This window comes from Punica granatum, chromosome 5 (assembly GCF_007655135.1).
Source record: "Punica granatum isolate Tunisia-2019 chromosome 5, ASM765513v2, whole genome shotgun sequence".
Taxonomy (NCBI): Eukaryota; Viridiplantae; Streptophyta; class Magnoliopsida; order Myrtales; family Lythraceae; genus Punica; species Punica granatum.
In genome coordinates this window covers 28,745,687-28,766,730 of record NC_045131.1, presented here as the reverse complement: position 1 = coordinate 28,766,730, position 21,044 = coordinate 28,745,687, and the positions used below count along the sequence as shown (strand labels likewise).

General features: G+C 36.8%; 1 protein-coding gene across 1 annotated transcript; it reads right to left on the bottom strand.

Annotated features, from left to right (window-relative positions):
* Positions 1-1,020: 1,020 nt before the first annotated feature.
* On the bottom strand, positions 1,021-2,010 carry LOC116208910. The gene is made up of 2 exons (XM_031542483.1): positions 1,519-2,010; positions 1,021-1,326 (listed from the first exon to the last, which is right to left on the bottom strand). The coding sequence occupies exons 1-2, from the start codon at positions 1,964-1,966 to the stop codon at positions 1,262-1,264; spliced, it is 513 nt and encodes a 170-aa protein (XP_031398343.1). The 5' UTR covers positions 1,967-2,010; the 3' UTR covers positions 1,021-1,261.
* Between the last annotated feature and the right edge of the window lie 19,034 nt (positions 2,011-21,044).

The window sequence follows — 21,044 nt, the reverse complement described above, 5'->3', positions numbered from 1 at the left end:
GTTAGGATTGTAAATTGTGTTATAGAGATTTAAAATGGATTTCTTACTGGATCTTTGCAATTCCTATTTTATGATCTACTTGGATCCTACATAGACGTGAGAGAGCGGTCTCTATCCATTTCAATCTAACTTGCATTATGTTTCTCGCCTCACTAATGTAGAGACTCCGAACATTAAACAGACTCGTTTATACTGTCTTATTTCTATACCAACAGTGGATCATTGCCAAGAGATCTCAAGATCGCGTAAAACACGAGTTTTGGTTAAAAATAGAGTATACTGCAGTGACGTGCCTCCTCACCTAGTAACATAAATGTTGCAAATTCGACTATTACCAAGTACCTATACCTCTTATTTAGCTATTCTTTCCATTTTTTTGTACTAGATCCAAGAGTTCTCTTAAATAAAAAAAAAATATCACGAGCTGTGGTTCCTTTTCAAGTGACAGACAATAGTCTCCGACAAATGTAAAATTGTGATTGGAAGTATGAAAACATAATCTGGTTCTAGGAGGGATCCGAGGAGCATTACTAAACAAAGAAATTTGATTGATTATGATTAATTTTATTAATTTCATCAACAAAAGCTGCTTCCGCCGATTGATTGATTATATTAATTTGAATGATTCATTTAAATATTCATGTAAATATTTTTAAATAAATAAATAATATTTAATTGATTTTATATTATGGAGACGGAGCGGCTGGTCAAGAAAGGGATCATAGAATATACAAGAGGACCAGCTGGACACAACAAGTATTCAAATCTAACTTTGCTCAATTTTAGGTTGTCTTTTACCAATAAATCTAATCTCTTCCCCCTCCCCCTCTTCTTGCTTCCACCAAAACCCAAGAGTTTCCAAGCTCCATACCCATCCTAAATAACTCAACACCCTAGAAACTAAGTTCCTCTCCTAATGAGATCGATCACAATAGTTGATTGTTGCAGTGTCAACTCTATTGAGTTAGTCTCAAAAGAATGTATTTTCTATTAAAACATGCAAATGATGAGACAAATCCATACGACCAAACACACAAAATCCTTGTAATTCTTGAGTGATGACAAAAATTTATACCATTCCCATATGTCCTTCTTACATATTTTCTCTTCTTTTTCTCCTAAGCAACAACTGGCAAAAATTCACACCCGAAGTCTCTCTTTTCTTTTCTCCTCTGCAGAAAAAAAGAAAAAAGAGAACTCCAAAGAGGGCAACAAACAGCATATTCTCCTCCAAGAAAATTAAGCCGTCAGATCTAATTTTTCATCTCTCAGCTCCAAATCCCATACTCTTCCTCCCTCCTTTTTTTGTTATGACAACATTATCACCTGAAAAAGCACAAAGAAGGCAATTAAAGTCAAATTCATCAAGGAAAATTTGAATAGAGCCAACAAAACAAACATGTTGGTGATATCGAGCTTATACTGGGTTATTAGGACTAAGCAAGTCCACACTGAATTAAGAGTTTAGGCCTAAAGGGTTAATAATGATCAGCAACGCGATGTCGTGGATGTGTGTACCTTGAGGTTTACATAGAGGAGGGTCTTCGAAGAGGGATAGGGAGAGCTGCTTGTGGGCGAGGCCGATGTCGAACAGGATCAGCCCCGAGGAAGGGTCATAGACTATGATGTCCTTGACAGGCAGCCACAGGAAGAGCTCCTGCTGGGCGAGGCCCTCCAAGCCCTGAAGCCTCCCGTACGTGAGGTTGGCACGCACCACGCTGTCGAAGTAGACCTTGGTCTCGAACTTAGCAAGGCATGGCCTCTCCAGGATGACCTCGAGGAGGCCGTTCAGGCTGAGGCTGAATGACTTGATGTTTTCCGGGAACAGCCCACCCGGCAGGCCCTGGCTGAGGAGGAGGCTTTGTATGGAGGCAGCTGACGTAGAGGCGGACGCTGCGAGGAGAAGGAGGAGGAGGAAGAGGAAGGATAAGGAGAGGACTAGGGGAGGAGGTGAAGGTTGAGACATTTTCTGAGTAACGTGGAATGGTGGGTTCAATAACAAAGATATTCAACACATATATGTTTTCTTTTTTTTCTTTTCGTTTTCTTTTGAGGATTTAACGTTCTTTATTTCATCGAGATTATAGACATTCTCAGCTTGTTAATTAAGACTAATTCCATTCGAATTCTATTCTAGTCTTGTCTAAGAAAACCTTACAGTGAATTTCGAACTCCCCATACTTCAGGTAAAGTTTGTCCACTGAGAGTTGAATTTGCTGTAAATCCGAGTTGTCGTGATTTAATATTTGATTGGAAGGTTTGGTGTTGTTTTCTTTGTGTTGGTTTATTGTATGGTTTGTTTCTTCTCTTTTTCCTTTGTCGATTCCATTGATGAGGAGCTGGGGCCACCATGGAGAACAGACATTGATGGCTGGGGCCGGCAGGCACTTCTGACTGACAATATTGCCCCTGGGGTTGAATTGCAAATTCCCTAGTATTCGGTTGCACGATCAAGGGCAATTTAGTCTTTATGTCCAGCTCAAAGGACAGGGGCCACTAATTACCCATGATTACAGAGGAAGCTCGAACTTATTTAACGGTTACCGTCAAGAATTGCCGGTGAAGGAAGATGGCTGGTCAATTTGTTCATGGCGTTCGAGCTTCCCTAGATCACTTGTCGGTCAATGATTCGTCTAACTAAAGGTTCCCGTTAAAACTAATTAATAACCGTGGGTAAACTTGTTTACTAAAGGAAAAAGAGGTGTAATGCAATGTGCTGTCGTTACTTAAGAATCAAGGAGTTCGAAATTTAATTGTCATTTATGAGACTTTTCGTATCCATTTATTTAACTCTCTTATTCTCCACGGGATATAAAAGTTGATTATCAATAGTAATTGCGGAAGGAATTTTGCTTGGTATATACGTAAATTCTAACTTTAAAGACTTATTCAACAAAATAATTTGGAAGAGGGGTCTCATGATTCCTGAAATTTACTTTCCGAAGAAGTTGATATGATTGGGTCGTGTTGTGCAAATGTAAATTTCTAGTCAATGGAAAAGATTAGCAAACCGGTGAAGACTAATATAGTAAATATAAACCTATAATAAAAAGGATGAAGCTCACTCGAGTGTTTTCACACTTACGGGCACTATTTATACCCTTTCGTTTCTGTTTTCACGGTTAACAACAGTACCATATGATATGTTGTTTCCTTTCATCCTCTTGACCTCTGTATGCAACAGCGTCTCATCTCGTCTCTGTTCGCTGCACGGCTATCCACGTTGAAATTGTTACTCATTTTGAATGGATGATCCCCTTATTCTGCCCACTACATGTTCGACAAATTGTTTACTTTATTAATTGTCTTGCTTACCTTCCGTATAATGCCATATTGCTACCGCCTCTTGCATTTTACAGTCATATTCTTTTTTCTTATAAGAAAATTATATTAGGCCTATTTGCTTCCCAGAAATATCCATCATTTCAATTTTTGTGCCTGTCTAATATTTTTTCAGTGGGCTCGGGTTCCATCAAGATTATACACCACACAACATGAGTAGACCTATGTGTACAGAAATATGTATGCGATCGGATTTCCGTATGGCAGCACACTTCTTGCGTGCAACTGCTAGACAGGCATCGCAATATCGATTATGAACGTTCATCAAAAAGTGATATAGATTTAATTAGAGGATCGGCTGGTGATGATTCATGTCAAATTTGACCTGTATAGAAAATTTTATTTGTCTAACATAAAAAGAAAAAATTGTGTTATTATGACATTTATTTTATTTTATTTTTTTGGCCAATATTATGCTCACCATCAGCAGCATACATTTAAATTTCAGAGCATCTCATGCCAACTGGACCGAAGGGATCATGCACATACCTCCTGTTAAGAATCTGTTATGGGAGCACACTGTAGTTATAATTTGCTGAATTTATTAATAACTGATTTGGTGTTTTTGTAGCATGGTCCGATGGTTTTGGAATTATTAATATGGTTTTATGTCAATATGGTATTTACGATTATATATATGCGCGCAGACAGTTGTTACCGTGTGAAATAAATTACCAAGAGTACAATAATATAGGTTTGTCCGAGTGTGGGAGCTCTTAATTAATGGGAAGTGTATACTCTATAGTCTCATTCTCAATATATTTTTCATAAAGTTATAGGTATTTGCGTAAGCCGTTTAATTTATGTCTTATTCTGGTGAAATTGTTGAATTATTACGCGACATCACATTTTATATAGTGACTTGTTTTATCGGACCCGTGCATTGCACAAATTTAGTGGATCCTACCACGGACTTGGAGGTACATAAAGACTCTTGATGAATACCAATAATTAGCCATATTTACCCACACAACACTAATAAAAGGTCTTCATATTTCTACAGCATTTATACTGGTGTTCTTTATTGTAGTACCTAACTAAGAAGTCAACGTCCACAGTAAACTGGACATTACATAGTATGTGACGAGCACAAGAATTATGGAACATACCCCTGATGTTCACTTAGCATCTACAGCAGCAGTGCACTACAGGGGCCAACATGAAAGAAACAAATTATGGGACCACGAGCACAAAAGCGAATGAGACTTGAATCCAATAGATTACAATGAAATGGACAAGGGGAAAATACAGAGCATATGCACAACAAGGGTAATTCACCAATCCTGATTAACAAACTAAAGCATATCCCAACCTAAAATGACTTGGACAATATTCTTTATTTTTTGATTATCATAATTAGGAAGCAACATACAATCAAGTATAGTAAACTAAACGACGCTTGTTTAAACTATTTTGGGGGGGGGGGGGGGGGGGGGGGGGGGGGGGGGGGGGGGGGAGGGGCTGAGGAGAGAATGGGATTAAATGGACTCAGAATTTCATTATGTTAATTAAAATTTACATGAACAACAAGTGTTGTGATTAGATGTGGAAGATAACCAATCCAAGGGGAGCGGCTGTGGAAGAAAATCAGAGAGGGAAGATTACACATTGGTTGGCAGGTTGGGAGAGAACTTCGTGGGTGGCGAAAGAACAATGCGGTGAACAACACATCTTATTTCATCTCATAATTAGTGTGTGATGATCTTAATTCTGAAATCTTAAAGTTGTAAGTGACCTCTGTCGGACCAACTTCTTGTCTATGACTCATTTCCCATTCTCTAGTAATACCGTTCTGTAAATCATGCGGTTTTCGGACAAATACACTAGATGAGATCTATTAAATTTCCATCGGACTTATACGGACTTGGGTATATATTTACTTAAAAACTTAAGCTGATAAGTGTTAGGATTGAAGCCTCATATAAACTTATGGTTATTCTTTCATTTTTTCCATGTGAGATTATAATTCCCAACACACATTGTCACGTGCCCCTTAAATACCCACTCTCAACAACTGACATCAAGTCGGACACATCTTCCGTGCTCAGACGATGGGGGACTAACACGAGGCGCTCTTTTGGCTACTCTCGATATTGGGTCGGTATAGTATGAGCTCACGTGGACACGTGGAAGCGTAACCCGCTTTGATATCATATTAAGTTTTCATTGGACTTATACGGACCTAAACCTATATATAGTTAAAAGCTCAAACTGATCAGTATTGGTATCCAAACCTCATATAAACTTATGGTTATTATTTCATTTTTTTCATGTGAGATTATAATTCCCAATTGGATCGAATAACATCGACATACCATACTTGACGTGGATGTCAATTTTCTAATGATAAATGACCACATCTAGGATGTGACTAAGCAATATAGGAGAAAATAGTTTATATTACCTGAAATGGAAGAATGAATGCCATTTTGCCCATGGACATAGACGGAATGAAGGTCGGGAAAGAGCCGGTGGGCGGAGCGAGAATGATGCTGATGGAGGGCCTTCGACATGAGCATTCAGGCTTTAAGAGGGCTAACTCCAAGCAGGGGCGGAGCCAATGAAGGAGCATGGGGGGCAATTAAATTTGAAAATTCTAAGTTTTACCCCAAAAGTATGTATTTTTTATGTATAATTAGTATTTTGCCCTCCTGAACTTTGAAATTTTTAAATTTTGCCTCCAAAGTATAAGTTTGCCCCCCTGGATAAAAATCTTGGCTCCGCCCCTGACTCCAAGGGCAGCGGCTTGGGGAGGAAATCACAGAGCGAAGACCTTTGGCTTGGGCAGGCAAATTTCAGCATGAACGCAATGGAAGCAATCTGTCGCACACGTGATGGGCGCGGCGAAGGGGTGAATAGACAGAACAGTTCATGGCAGTGCAAGTAAGTAGGCCGCAAAGGAAGCAATCAATCGAATCAGCAAATCAGCGGACAAGGCAAAAATTCTGAGCGTTCATGGCAGTGCAAGTAAGATGAGGATTGCTGCGAAATGGGGAAGCGAGGGCGGAGTGAATAAAGTACCTGTAGAGTTGAGATACGCGTTAGCCTTTGCGTTTCCAAAACCCCAAAACTTAGAGCAGATATTCTTGATATCATAAACCAGCAAGTCTACGTATCATATTACGTAATATAGAGATTAGTAAAGTATCGTTCTCACGGAGAACTGTTTTAAAATTACCGCTAAGCATTAAAATTTGCACACCCTAATAAAAGTCAAGCCAATCAATATTTATGAGACTTAAGCTAAATTTTTTTAAAAAAACAATATAAACTTCCCTCGATGCGCCTGTAACTTCACTTCTACTCTTCTTCCCGAATTCTTGAATGACCGTATGTACCACTCCGTGATTTGGAATTCTCTCCTAGACATCTTTCAAGTTGCCTAGGAGATTATCTACTTAAACCAACTCCCTATATTTCTATGGAATCATAATCTAAATAGATTCATTAAGCTCCAATCCCGAATTTGGGTACCTAAGGCATGCAAGTATATCTCTATCTATACAAGTGAAACAAATCGATTACCAACTAATCAAGGTGGAACAAAGGTTATTCCAGTCCTTTTCTAAACCCTAACTTACTCCATCGAGTTCGATTGGGTTAATCCATCAACGCAATTGATGGCCAAATAATCACACGCATTAAGTATGGAATTGGAATAAGTATTTCGATTCATTCAAGAAACACATTACAAGAGCAGCATGAAGTTAACTCGACATTAAGTTACATCGAAATCCTAGAAAATAGCTTAGTTCATAGACAAAATATACATCATCTCATAAACACTTATCATGTTCAACAAGAAGAAGAAGATAAGGAAATGAAAGAAGCAATTCGAGTGTTATCGGTTTCACGGTTCCTTGCTCAATTCTTCTCCTCTTTCTTGGCGTGATGTGTGGCCTTCTTCCTCCCCTGTTCTGCCCTGTTTTGCAGCTGCCCTTCCTACCCTTTTCTTCTCACAAAAAAGAAGAGAGATGATGATGTGAGTGGTGTACTTGCCTCCCCTCCTCTTTTCTAAGTCTTCTTTATATAGACCATCCAAAAGTGACTTCTTGTCTTCACTCTCATTAATAAGACCTTATCGAATGTACGAACCAACGATTGTTGACTTAAATAAAGTAAGTCGGTTTTGGGGCGAAAAGGACAGAACATGCAGTGTTGCAACTTCCAAAAGTGGCGTTGCAACTCTGGGTCTACTGGTCATCCTTCTACTTCTGCAGTAGGTCCAGTGTTGCAACTCCAAAATGCGAGTATTGCAACTCCGAGCAATCTGTCCCTTGCTCCTTTTCGCACTTATCACTGCCAAAATGAGACCAAATGAGAGCCAAAATCGTCAAAATACCAACAAAAGACTTAGAGACAACATAACATGATACTCGACATAAAAACCATCCAAAATACGAACTCCATTGAAGAACTACAGGACTTCATGTACATTTAGGACTAACAAAGTCCTAAATGTCAAGAGTTATCAATGGGTGATGACGTGAAATGGCGTGCAACTTCAATCGAAGCAAAGTTGCAGGTTCGAACTGTTTTCAGGAGAGAAGCCGTGGAAGAAGATCGACAGAAGAAACAAGGGAGAGGGAGAGGGAGGCTGGGTGGTGCCGGTGAGGAGATCAGCAGAAGAAATAAGGGAGAGGGAAACGGACGTTAGGTGTTGCCGGTAGTGTGATTGCTGTTGGAGACGGGCGGAGCCGAGGGAGAGGCTTTACAAGAAGAAACGCTGATGGGAAGCATAGGCAAGAAAGCAGACGCCATGATGGCTATGTTGTGAAAAATGAGGTTGTTGCGTTTAACGGAAGGGAGGAGCGAAACGTTACCTTGAGGAGAAGGAATGAGTGAATAGGCATATTTGGTGTCTGTCCGCGCGAGAACAGTTTTGTTAGTGTCTGAAAGTGTGAGAACAGTCAAAGGAGGTTCAGATAGGTTCAGATATTTTATTAAAGGTATATGTGTGTGTGTGTGTGTGTATATATATATATAAGAGTGACTTTAGTGGCTGACTTTTCTATGGGAATTATTATTGGAATATTGGAGGAAAACACTTGACTTCCACAAGCGAACCGTTAGACACTATATTTTATTGTATGAAAATGATTTAATCACATATCTCTTGATTTATGATTTCACAAGAATATAAAGTTCTAGTAGCTTTTATTTCATGAGACCTTTCAGTTATAGATTTTAGGCTAATTTAATTAACATACAAGGTCTAGGTATGCGCGTTGCGTAGGGTTAAGAATTATGTAACTTATCTTATTTGTAATTACTTTTATGGAATTTTCAATATATCTTAAATTGAGAAAACCTTTCATTTTGAAACTTTTAACGTTTATTTTTTGTTTTTATATATTTAATTCTTGCAATTTTGCTAAGTATAAATAATAAGAAAACGCATTAAAACTTATATTGAGAATTAATAAAATGAAGTTTCAACGAATTGGATGGTACTCTTTTATAATTTTCATATGTTTGTAAAATAGATAATAAATGTAAGTCATATAGAAATAAAAGATTCAATTGTACCAATTGCATCATACAAAAAATATTATTCTAATATATATATATTAAGTTGTTTTCTCATGGAAGGAAAAGTTATTGGCAGAAAAATAAAAGGACATCCAATAAAATTAAGAAGAACCAAATTGCAAAAATAAGAAAAACTAACTTGATGTGTATGCGATTATCATCACTAAAAAAATTACAAAAAACTCATATTATAGAAATAACATATGATAATACACATGATATGAATAAAAAAAGTATAGTAGAAATAGTGATAATTTAAAATTAAATTTAAAATATGCAAGAGTATACCTATTGTGAGAGAAATATGTCGAGATAAAGCGTAGAGATAAATAAAGTATAAAGAAAATAGTGTGGAAACTAAATTTTCTCGTGTTCTATTTATAGGGTTTTAGGGTAAGTAATATATTGAATTAATAAACATATGTTTCATATTTTGACAAAAGTTTTAAATTTATTGAGAGAATCTTTTATTTTCGAAAGTATTTTTTAATTATATATCTTTATACTAATATAGATGAAGTATGTAATATTCGTTAAATCGATACATACAAAATTGACAAAATTCATTTAATCTAAGTTTAATAGGTATATGAATCTTTTCTGAATTTATTAGATTTTTTCACTTGAAATGTCATGAAACGATGAGTTGAGGTTTTCAAATGAAGTCCCATATCTCATCTTTCGGTGTTTTACATATTATAATTGATATGTACTATACGTACTTTTTGTTTATAGAAGAAAATGAAAATCGTTGTAGATTTTGGTATGAGTGTTCATATTTGTGCTTTTCATTGATTCTTTTAATATGGGAAGATTATCCATATTTTTTTCTTTCTTTTCTCCGTTATTTTTTTGTTAACTTCTCAATTTTTTCAAGTAATTTTTAAAAATTAAAATTAATTTCAAGACCCAACAACCTTGCTAGGGGCGCTGTTGGTCAGTGGTGTTTGTGCCCCTACTTTACTTTCTCTCTCTAAGCAAGGAGAGAGAGTGGGGAGATAAAAGGAGACAATGAGGCTGGTGGTTACTGTCGCAGGCCTCCACGACCCCCTTTTCTATTCTTTTCTATTCGTTTTTTGCATTTTTTGATTTCTTATTTTTTATTTTTATAATTAAAATTTTATAAAATTAGCATAAAGTTCTGGAGTGAGATTTAAGCCACAAACAAGACGATACTGAAAATTCATGATTAATTTTCTAGCACTTTTCGATTTTGACTTAAAAACATAGAAGGGATCAAGTATCATTGGGAATGTAAAGTACAGAACCACAACGATAGGGGTGAACTTATTACCCAATGGGGTGGGGCCTGTCACGCCCCTTCAGGAACTAGTGCTTGGTAGTCCCTTGCCAGGAAATGGTGTCTTTGAATTCGAGCCACGAGTTGGGGCTCGTAGAGCCACTCCGGGTTTTGGGACTCACAAAGCTACAAGCCTCAGACGGCTCAATTCACATCGCACCGAACCCTATTATACCTATCCTGCGTCACTATCTTATTGTTAGGGTCCACAAGCCTCATTGGGACTGATTATCATTGGGTCTATTGCATGGGTTTTCTTTAAAGGCAAAAGGAGCCGGGAGCCACTTGCATAGCAACCCTCATTGGACGTAATCATATGGGCCTGAACTTACCATGAAATATCTGATTTCAACCATAGCAACACAGGATCAGAGGACATGGGCTCATCACTATGATCCCAATGAGATATCAAAGGAATGGTCCGCGAGTTTATAGTCAAATCACTACCATATCAAGTGACTTCGACAACAAATAGGGGGACTTTCCCTACTTGTGCCCCTGACTTTGTGCTTGAAATGCTAGTCCGTTACCAACTGAACTACACCAAAATAAAACCACAAAGAGCCTTGTAAGGCTGAAATTACATTTTGCAGAGTTTCAAGATTTCAAACATAATTTTGCCTAAATAAAACCACCATGAGGTTTAGAGTGATCAAACTGTTGGCATGTAAACTTGATCTTATCGGTAAATGCTTTCAATGGAAGAAGTTTCTAGTGTCATTGGAAAACGATGAGTGCTTTGACTAGTGAAAGTTTCTAGGGTCATTGGATAATGGGAGATGTCATTAATGGAGTAACTAGAATTTTCTCTTGAGATATATAAATATGTAATATGATAAATTATGTAAAAATGAGAAAAAGAAGAATATATCAGTAAAGTCTCTCTTTGTTTCAACGTCCCCCTCTTCTCTTGTTTCTATATCTCTTCTATACCATACATAGGGTAACAAAATTGGTATCAGAGCCAAAACAACAATGGCTTCGACCAGTTCTTCTCAATCACAGGTGCCTAGATTAACCAAAGACAACTATGGGATGTGGAGTATCCAAATGGAGGCCCTTTTGGGTTCTCTCTCTACGATATAAACATGAAGGATTCGGCTCTTAGCATTCGGGATAAGAACGACAAGCTCATTACTCATGTGAGCATGACCAAGAATAGGATGTTTCCGCTGAAGCTAAGTGTTAATGAGGCGAACTGTCTCAAGGTGACAACTCTGGACGCCTCGACTCTTTGGCATCTTCATTATGGGCATTTGAATTTTGAGGCGTTGAAGCTGCTCGAGAAGAAAAACATGGTGATGGGACTGCCGAAGATCGAAGCCCCACGCAATCTGTGTGAGGTTTGTATCATTGGAAAGCAGCAGAGGAAACCTTTCCAGAAGTATAAGTCGAGAAGAGCATCCTTGCATCTCGAGCTGGTGCATTCAGATGTTTGCGGACCCATCACGCCCATCTCCATCGGTGGAAATCGATATATTTTGACGTTTACTGATGATTATAGTGGAAAAACATGGGTCTACATGCTAAGGGAGAAGAAAGAAGTTTTCACCAGATTTAAAGAGTTCAAAAGTCTAGTGGAAAAGCAAAGTGGCTGCCAAATAAAATGCTTGCGGACCGATTGAGGAGGCGAATATACATCACTGGAGTTCAAGAATTTTTGCAGGGAAAACAAGATTATTCATCAGCTCACGATGCCTCAAACACCACAGCAAAATGGTGTTTCGGAGAGGAAAAATAGGATGATTCTAAATATGGTTCGATGCATGTTGAAGGAGAAAAATGTCCCGAAAGAATTTTGGGGAGATTCTGTTGCCTGCTCTGTCTATTTGTTAAATAGGTTTCCAACGAAGCACATCAGAGACATCACGCCGGAGGAAGCCTGGAGTTCTCGTAAGCTAAAAGTCGATCACCGCAGAATCTTCGGGAGTGTTGCTTATGCAAAGGTGCAGGAAGAGAAGCGGACAAAGCTCGAAGATAAAAGTCAAAAGTGCATTTTCTTGGGCTATGGCGAGAATTCTAGCGGGTACAAGCTATACAATCCTGTGACTCGCAAGATTGTGATGTCAAGAGACGTTGAGTTCGATGAGGAGCAGACATGGGACTGGAAGAACAACGACCAGCTGAAGCAAATTGCTCTTGATGAAGAGCATGGGCAGAACTCAGAAGAATGAGACACTAGGAGACATCGAAGAAGACTTGTCACCCCGTCAAGTTGGAATTCGGTCCGACAGTGATGGTTCGAGCAGTTCGATTATGAGGAAAACGAAGAGCATTCAAGAGATTTATGACTCCAGTCAAGCAGTCGATGTCAATTTTGATGAGGAGTTCAATAATTTGTGCCTCTTTGCAGGATTTGATCCACTCACATATGAAGAAGCTTCCAATGAGACAAAGTGGAGGAAGGCAATGGAAGACGAGATTCATGCTATAAAGAAGAACAATACATGGGAGCTTACTTCACTTCCTTGAGGACACAAAGCTATCGATGTCAAATGGGTGTTCAAGACAAAAAGAAATGCAAAAGGAGAAGTGGAGAGGCATAAAGCAAGGCTGGTCGTAAAGGGATACAAGCAGAAATACGGGGTTGACTACGAAGAAGTCTTTGCACCAGTAGCCCGACTTGAAACGGTGAGGTTGCTCATCTCTTTAGCAACCCAAAGGAGATGAAAGATGTACCAGATGGATGTGAAATCAGCGTTCTTGAGCGGGAATCTCGAAGAAGAGGTATATGTCGAAAAACCACCGGGCTTAGTTGTTGCAGGTCACGAAGAAAAGGTTTATAGATTGAAGAAAGCCCTTTATAGGTTCAAACAAGCCCCAAGAGCTTGGAATTCCAGAATTGATTCGTATTTTATTTGAGAAGGCTTCTTGAAATGCCCGTATGAGCATTCTCTATATGTGAAGGTCAATTCTGGTGGAGATATGTTGCTGGTGTGTTTATATGTAGATGATCTGATTTTCACGGGCAACAGTAGTTTATGGCTCGAGAGTTTAAGCAGTCCATGGAGAAGGAGTTCGAGATGACAGACTATGGTCTGATGAGATACTTTTTGGGCATCGAAGTGCAGCAATGTGAAGATGGAGTTTTTATTTCACAAGAAAGATATGCGAAGGAGATCTTGAAGAAGTTTTCGATGGAGGACTGTCTGCCCGTGGATACACCGGTGGAGTGCGGCATCAGATTAACAAACGAAGGAGAAGGAAAGCCGGTGAACCAGACTTATTACAAAAGTCTTGTGGGTTGTCTAAGGTATTTAAAATGCACCCGACCTAATATATTGTTCAGAGTTGGTCTCATAAGCAGGTTTATGGAGACACCGAAGACTTCCCACTTGAAGGCGGCCAAGAGAATTCTTAGATGCGTCAAAGTGACGATTGATTATGGGCTGTTGTATTCATCTAAAGGAGGTATGGAACTTATCGGCTTTAGTGATAGTGACTGGGCTGGAAGCTGCGATGATCGTAAGAGTACTACCGAGTTCGTGTTTTATCTTGGTGATACTGCATTTACTTGGTCCTCGAAGAAGCAAGCTATTGTTGCTTTATCGACTTGTGAGGCAGAATATACAGCTGCAGCCTCTTGTGTTTGTCATGTTATTTGGCTGAAGAGATTGCTTCAAGAACTAAAGCTACAGCAAGAAGGCGCAACCAAGATTTATGTGGATAACAATTCAACTATTGCTTTGGCCAAGAATCCGGTTCATCATGAGCGTTCGAAGCATATTGATACTCGGTTTCACTTCATAAGGGAGCATGTCAAGGCAAAGGAAGTTGAGCTGTTCCATGTGAATTCAAATGACCAGGTTACTGATATATTGACGAGGCCCTAAAAGCTGAAGTTTTTCAGCAGTTAAGAAGACAGCTCGGAGTTAAAGCTCGAGGAGGAACAAGTTTAAGGGGGGAAAATGTTGGCATGTAAACTTGATCTTATCGGTAAATGCTTTGAATGGAAGAAGTTTCTAGTGTCATCGGAAAACGATGAGTGCTTTGACTAGTGAAAGTTTCTAGGGTCATTGAATAGTGATGAATTAAATGGGAGACGTCATTAATGAAGTAACTAGAATTTTCTCTTGAGATATATAAATATGTAATATGATGAATTATATAAAAATGAGAAAAAAAAAGAATATATCAGTAAAGTCTCTATTTGTTTCAACGTCCCCCTCTCCTCTTATTTTTATTTCTCTTCTATATCATACATAGGGTAACACAAACATGCCTGAATTGTACCACATAAATTAAGTTGGGGATATATGTTTTCATCTCTCGTTACAACGAAGGATCGATTTACCCCGACAAGGGGTAAAGGAAGTGACGCAGCGTACAACGCGAGTAACCGTCACAGACCCGTTAATTCGCGCACGAATACCAGAAGTACGACATTCTATACCTGTTGATTCTATGAATATCAGAAAATAGGCATCAAACTCAAATTGATCCGAGATTGGACAAAGCACGAAAGGTCTTAATTTTATTGATAATCCAAAAGACGACTCCTTTAGCCCTATGGCTTACAAAGCTTAAATAGGGCTTAAAAAAACCTAAATTGCACAAAAAAGAAATAAACTTTCTTAAAATTGCGAAAACACCCTAATTAATATAAAATTGCCTGTTTGAGGCCTTAAACGATGAAATTCGCCTAAAATATCGAAATTTCATAGCCATAAGCTGTGAGTTTTGCTCCGGATGCCGTTTCCATTGAGATAAGGTCGTCAGAACCCATGTTTCATAAGGTACCAATTTTCCAGCTCGTCTACCGCATCATTCTCCCATGGATTGAGAGAATTCGCCCTTGAATTGTCATCGTCCGAGCTATCACCTTGATCTTCACGAATAGAGAGATTAATATGTTTCTGCTGCTTTCTCATTTGCTACTTGAACGCCTTCTTCTCTTTGCGAACTGTTTCTCTTAATTCTTCGTACATAAAATTCGTACACCTATTAGCCAATAAACACTTTCATTGAATCTTTGCTTTCTTGATCGAGACACGTGCACTTCGACCAACTTTGGCAACTGAATAACCTCTGAAATCGCCACCGTAAGCATCCATGCATCTTTCTTTGCATTGGAAATTTCTTCATCTAAAATATCTTCAATCTGAGCACAATAATAAAAATGTTTATCACCTCCAATATCCTTTAATACGGATTTGTTGACAACGAACATTGGTTTTCCTTGATCATCAAATACAAATTCTGTAACTTCTCCTTGATCTTCATCTGGATATATATCGAAAACTGGATTGGCTTCATAATATGATATGTCTTCGATCCTCCAATCCAGTTCGTCCTCCTCCGCAACACGACGTTGATTAGCCGTTCTTTGGGGTGGCATCGTTGATCCAAGAACGAACGCGGCTTTGATACCAACTGACGCAACGTACAACGCGAGTAACCGTCACAAACCCGTTGATTCGCGCACGAATACCGGAACTACGACCTTCTATACCTGTTGATTCTATGAATACCAGGAAATAAGCATCAAACTCAAATCGATCCGAGATTGGACAAAGCACGAAAGCTCTCAATTTTATTGATAATCCAAAAGACGACTCCTTTAACCCTACGGCTTACAAAGCTTAAATAGGGTTTACAAAAACCTAAATCGCACAAAAAGAAATAAACTTTCCTAAAATTGCGAAAACACCCAAATTAATATAAAATTGCCTGTTTAAGGCCCTAAACGATGAAATTCGCCTAAAATATTGAAATTTCACAGCTATAAGCTGTGAGTTTTGCTCCGGAGGCCGTTTCCAATGAGATAAGGTCGTCAGAACCCATGTTTCTTCAGGTACCAATTTTCCAGCTCGTCTGCCGCATCAGGAAGTTAACAACATGAGGTTATAATACAATAGCACATGCTGGGACCTCCGCTAAGAGACATGCAACTCCCGCCGGTAGTGCCGTACCCGCTGTCCCTGCAGTGCTTGTCGCAGTCTGGGAATTGCGAACATGGTCCCTGGACAACGAAGGTCGGTCCCCCCTCCGCATGCCCTGAAATGTTTCACAAGATATGTCTTATCGGTAGTTTGATCAATATATCACGGTAAGCAATTCACCCATATTGTCAATTGTGCTCACAATATAAGTAGATGGGCTTGACTAACTGCTTATCGAGTAAACGATTAATAACATTACCTGCACTGAATAGAACGGCCAGGCAAAGCAATCCGATGAGGAAGCCTTGTGAAAGGGAAACTTTGCCGGAAACCATTTTTGGAGCTATATGTCTCTTCTTCAGGTCCTGTATATGTTAATCTCTTCTCTCTTTTGATTATGGCCAGTTATTGGCAAGCACACGAATTTATATTGAAATTTCCACCTAATTATTACCATTTTATTGCATGTGCATATTTCAGTATCCATATAGAGAGACTGCCAATAATTTCCAATATCTGGATTTTTGTAAGTGTTATATATAATTAATTCAGTCATCCTTATAAATTAATTCAGTATATGCACACACACACGCACGCACGCACACCTCTCTTCTTCTGGTCCTGTATATGTTAGTCTCTTCTCTCTTTTGATTATGACCAGTTAATGGCAAGGGCACATATTTATATTGAAATTTCCACCTAATTATTACCATTTTATTGCATGTGCATATTTCAGTATCCATATAGGGAGATTGCCAAAATTTTCAACATTTGGATTTTTGTCAGTGTTATATATAACTAATTCAGTCATCCTTATAAATTAATTTAGTATATGCATACATACATATATATATATATATGTCTCTTCTTCTGGTCCCGTATATATTATCTCTTCTCTCTTTTGGTCATGGCCAGTTAATAGCAATCGCACCTATTAATATTGAAATTTCCACCTAATTATTACCATTTTATTGCATGTGCATATTTCAGTTTCCATATAGGGAGACTGTCAATAATTTTCAACATCTGGATTTTGGGAAGTATTATGTATAATTAATTTAGTAGATTTGATCATTTACAATTCTTTTCTTTTTGATTGGAAATTATTATTAGGATAGGGCTATTTCCACCCCTCTATAACTAGTCCAGACCATTTTTTACTAAGCCTACCAAAATGCCCCTAATACCATATTAATTACTTTACCTAATGAACTATGCTCACAATTTATTTGCAATTGAATATTTTTCGTCTCTTTATTCTAGATATCCACAACTCAAAAATTATTTTTAACAAAAAGTATGTTTCTCCTTTTTAAAATAAATGAGAGAAAATATAACATTAGTCAAGAAACCTAAAATTTAATTTGTTTTCTTGTTCATTATTCATTTAAAAATCTTGATGTCAAAAGAAAAAGAACCCAAACTTCATACTCAAATAAAATTATTTTCATGGGAAAAATAAAAGCAATATCACCTAAATTGATAAAAGAATATATTAAATCTTTTCAAAGTATATATGATGTGTGAATTTTTTATTTTCATTGATGATTATGATTTTTTCAAATGCATACAACTTATAAGTAATGGGCTTGTGTTTTTTCAAATAATAGATTTTTGCAGTTGTACACATATAATCATACTTTTTCAATTTTTTTTATTAATTCAAATCATAATCTTTTAATTTATAGTAAATCAACTTAATAATATTCATGAAGTTTGTGATTATAAAAATCAGTGCACACTAAATTAGATACATTATAGGCAAAATTAGTATTACATATGCCGCCCCTTTAGAAAGCAAGTAATTTAATGGCCGGAAATGATAGTATCGAATTCATCGTCTTCTGCCAGTTACCCGTCGGAAGGGGCCGATCTACCTTATCAACAATGGGGTCAGTTGATCCACTAAATTTAGAAAAATTCTCCAAGCGAACATATAGTTGGTCATATGTTTAAGTTTAGTTGAATTGATATTTAAATACCTCCAAAGAATCAAAGAGGGCGTAAAACAGTATCGCACGTTTTCGCCTGGTAACTAAGAGGTTCCATGTTGGATACTTGGTGGGATTACCCGTGCTTCTTTATTAGTTATTAGAATTTATATTTCATTGTATTAAGGGCATGAGTCTCCCTTGTAACCGAAAACAAAATATATCCAAAGAAGTGTGGTGAAAAAGTTAAATTGAACCTATTTTATTCTGACGTCCTCTCTCACATGGAAAAATGACAAAAGTTTGGGGTCAATTCCCAGAGAAAATCCAGAGATCTCTCAAACAATCCTAAGAATTTTTTCATCTTCCAATTTCTCTTTCATATATGGCCGAAACAAAATAAAAATGTAAGACCATTTCTCTCTCTGCTTATGTGCAACGCCGTGGTCACTCTTAGACAAATTTTGTATAAAGTATAATTTCTAATTAATTTTTTTCCTCTCAGTTCCTAATCTACGAGATGATTTCTTTATTGCTGCAATTAGAACTATCACTGATCATTATTGATGCGTTTGCAGGAACAAACAATTAACAAATGTAAGGTCTTTATTATTTTTAAGATTTCCCGTATAATTAACTAATCGATATTTTTAATACAAAATTACAAAAATCAACAATCTTAAGATATTTCAATATGTTCAAATTTTCTGCAATTGAGCTTCCATTTACCTTTTTATTTGCAATATTTTAGTATTATTATGAGATTACAAATTTTTAATAATATTTTATATGAACAAAAATAGGTTAAACTTTTGCGGCCACTAGCTCTCGACTCCTGGATCCGCCCCTGTCCATTTGAAAAATCATCTTCATTAGAATAATTAGCCAAAAAACTAGAGTATTGCCTCATGAAGGGCATATATTTTATATCTTTTGCGTTTTACAACTAAAGAAATTAATTTGTATATATATATATATTTGGCTGTGTTTTTATTTTTTTATACATCAAGAATTTTCACCAAGTGATAAAGATACTATAAAAGAATATTTAGGACTTTTTAAAGGTAAGGAGAATATTTAGGAATTTACAGGATTAAATCATTTTCTTATCATCAATTATAAAAAGTTACGAAAGTTCTTTTAATAAATATTGTGTGGTAAGTAGATATGTAGAGTATAGAGAATGTTTTCAAATGAGAAAGTTTAATACATTGATCATGACTAAGAAAAGAAAGAATGAGAAATTAGATAGGGATTTAAGAGCTTTATCCACTTTTAGTTTAGAGCAATTATTGTGTTATTGAGGGCATTTTTGTACCATGGGCAACAAATGGAGTGGATTGGTTAAAATGGGGGTTGAGATAGGCCTAGCCTTATTGCTAAGATTATTATTATTATTATTGTGAGAAAATGGGACCCCAAGGTTTCTTAAGGTTATGTTTTCCTCAGCGATGCTTGATTGTCATTGTTATGTTAGTTATTTTCCAATGAAATCACTGAATTTTTCTTTATTTCAGAACAATCTAAAATATTTCTAAAAGTTGTAAGCAAACAGATAATTTATTAATGCTTGAAATATTTTATTGATAATACCCGATTAACCTGTTAGAGTGGATTAGTTAAAATGGGCAACAAATGGAGTGGGCAACAAAACATATAATACCTTGGCCAACAAGTTTAAGTCACTTCAAAAATTATATAGAAGAATACTCTCTATTGAGTCACTTGTATGGCCTATATAGCCAAACTGACCTATCTTGTGGCCATGCAAAATGTTGGATTCATAGGACCATGAGAATTAATTCGAAAAACTTGAATCCCTCGTTATTAAAAAAATAAAGTAAAAATAAGTAAAAATATTAAATTGCAGGGCCCATTTACTTTTTGAAAAGCCGTTTTTATTTTTCTCTTTTCACTTTTCTACTTATTTTCTAAATTTACTTTTACAAAGAAAATTTATAAACATGTTTATAAACACAATAGAATTTCATACTTGAATAACATATGTACTATGTTCACATTTGTTATTATTTATCTAATATAAAATACTTCGTTGAGAAATTTTTTTCAACAAAAAACTTCGTTGGATTATATAGTATACAGTATAAGAAAATATCGATACATCTGAACACTCATCATAAGATTATAAGCAACTATTACTAATATGATACTTAGAGAGCAATATTGAACTTATATTTAATGTATAATAGCAATCGGAAACTTTCCAATAAATGAGAGGAGAATTGCTATTAGGGGAAGATAATTGAAAAATTATTAAAGTTATTTCTATAGATTGCTGTGAAGTTAGAGAATTAGATGTGTTCTAAATATCTTACCTCATATTTAAAAGAAATTCTCCTAAACATACGTATCTGTGTTTAAATGTTATGTGAAATCTCCTAAATTGATCCATAAGAGATGTTCTCCCAGTCACAGAATATGGGCCGTCTGAGAACCACGCAAATTGGGCCTAATTGGGATTGGACTTTTGCGGTTTGTGTTGTCCAAATTCAGCCCGCATCACTATTCCATATTCGAAAGCGATATTATAGCTCGTATTGAAAATAGGGTAGGTTCCGGATATTAAAATTAGGAACATGTGAAAATCGGTTCCGGTTCCGGTTCGTGCCGACAGGGTACTCAGAACCGGTTATTTATTAAAAAAAAAAGAGGAAAGAGTAAAGTTACTATTTTCTCTAATGAATTAAAACATAGGCACTTTGTTTTATGAGGTCGTATTATGAATGTTCAATTTTGTCGATGGATTGATGAGACATATTATTATTTCATTGTTGTGGATTAATCTAAATTTTGTTGATATTCTATTTGGCGTAATTACTGATTATGTATGTGATATTTTCGATTTTATTTAGCGAGAAGAAAAAATTTACAGGTTCCAACAGGGTACCCGGAACCTGTGGTATAATACAGGTTCCGGGTAGGTTCCGGTTCTATGATTTAACAGGGTAGGGTCCGGTTCCAAAATTTTGGAACCTGTCCCTTACAGGGTAGGGTCCGGATATTATGAAAAATACAGGGTATCCGGAACCGATCACC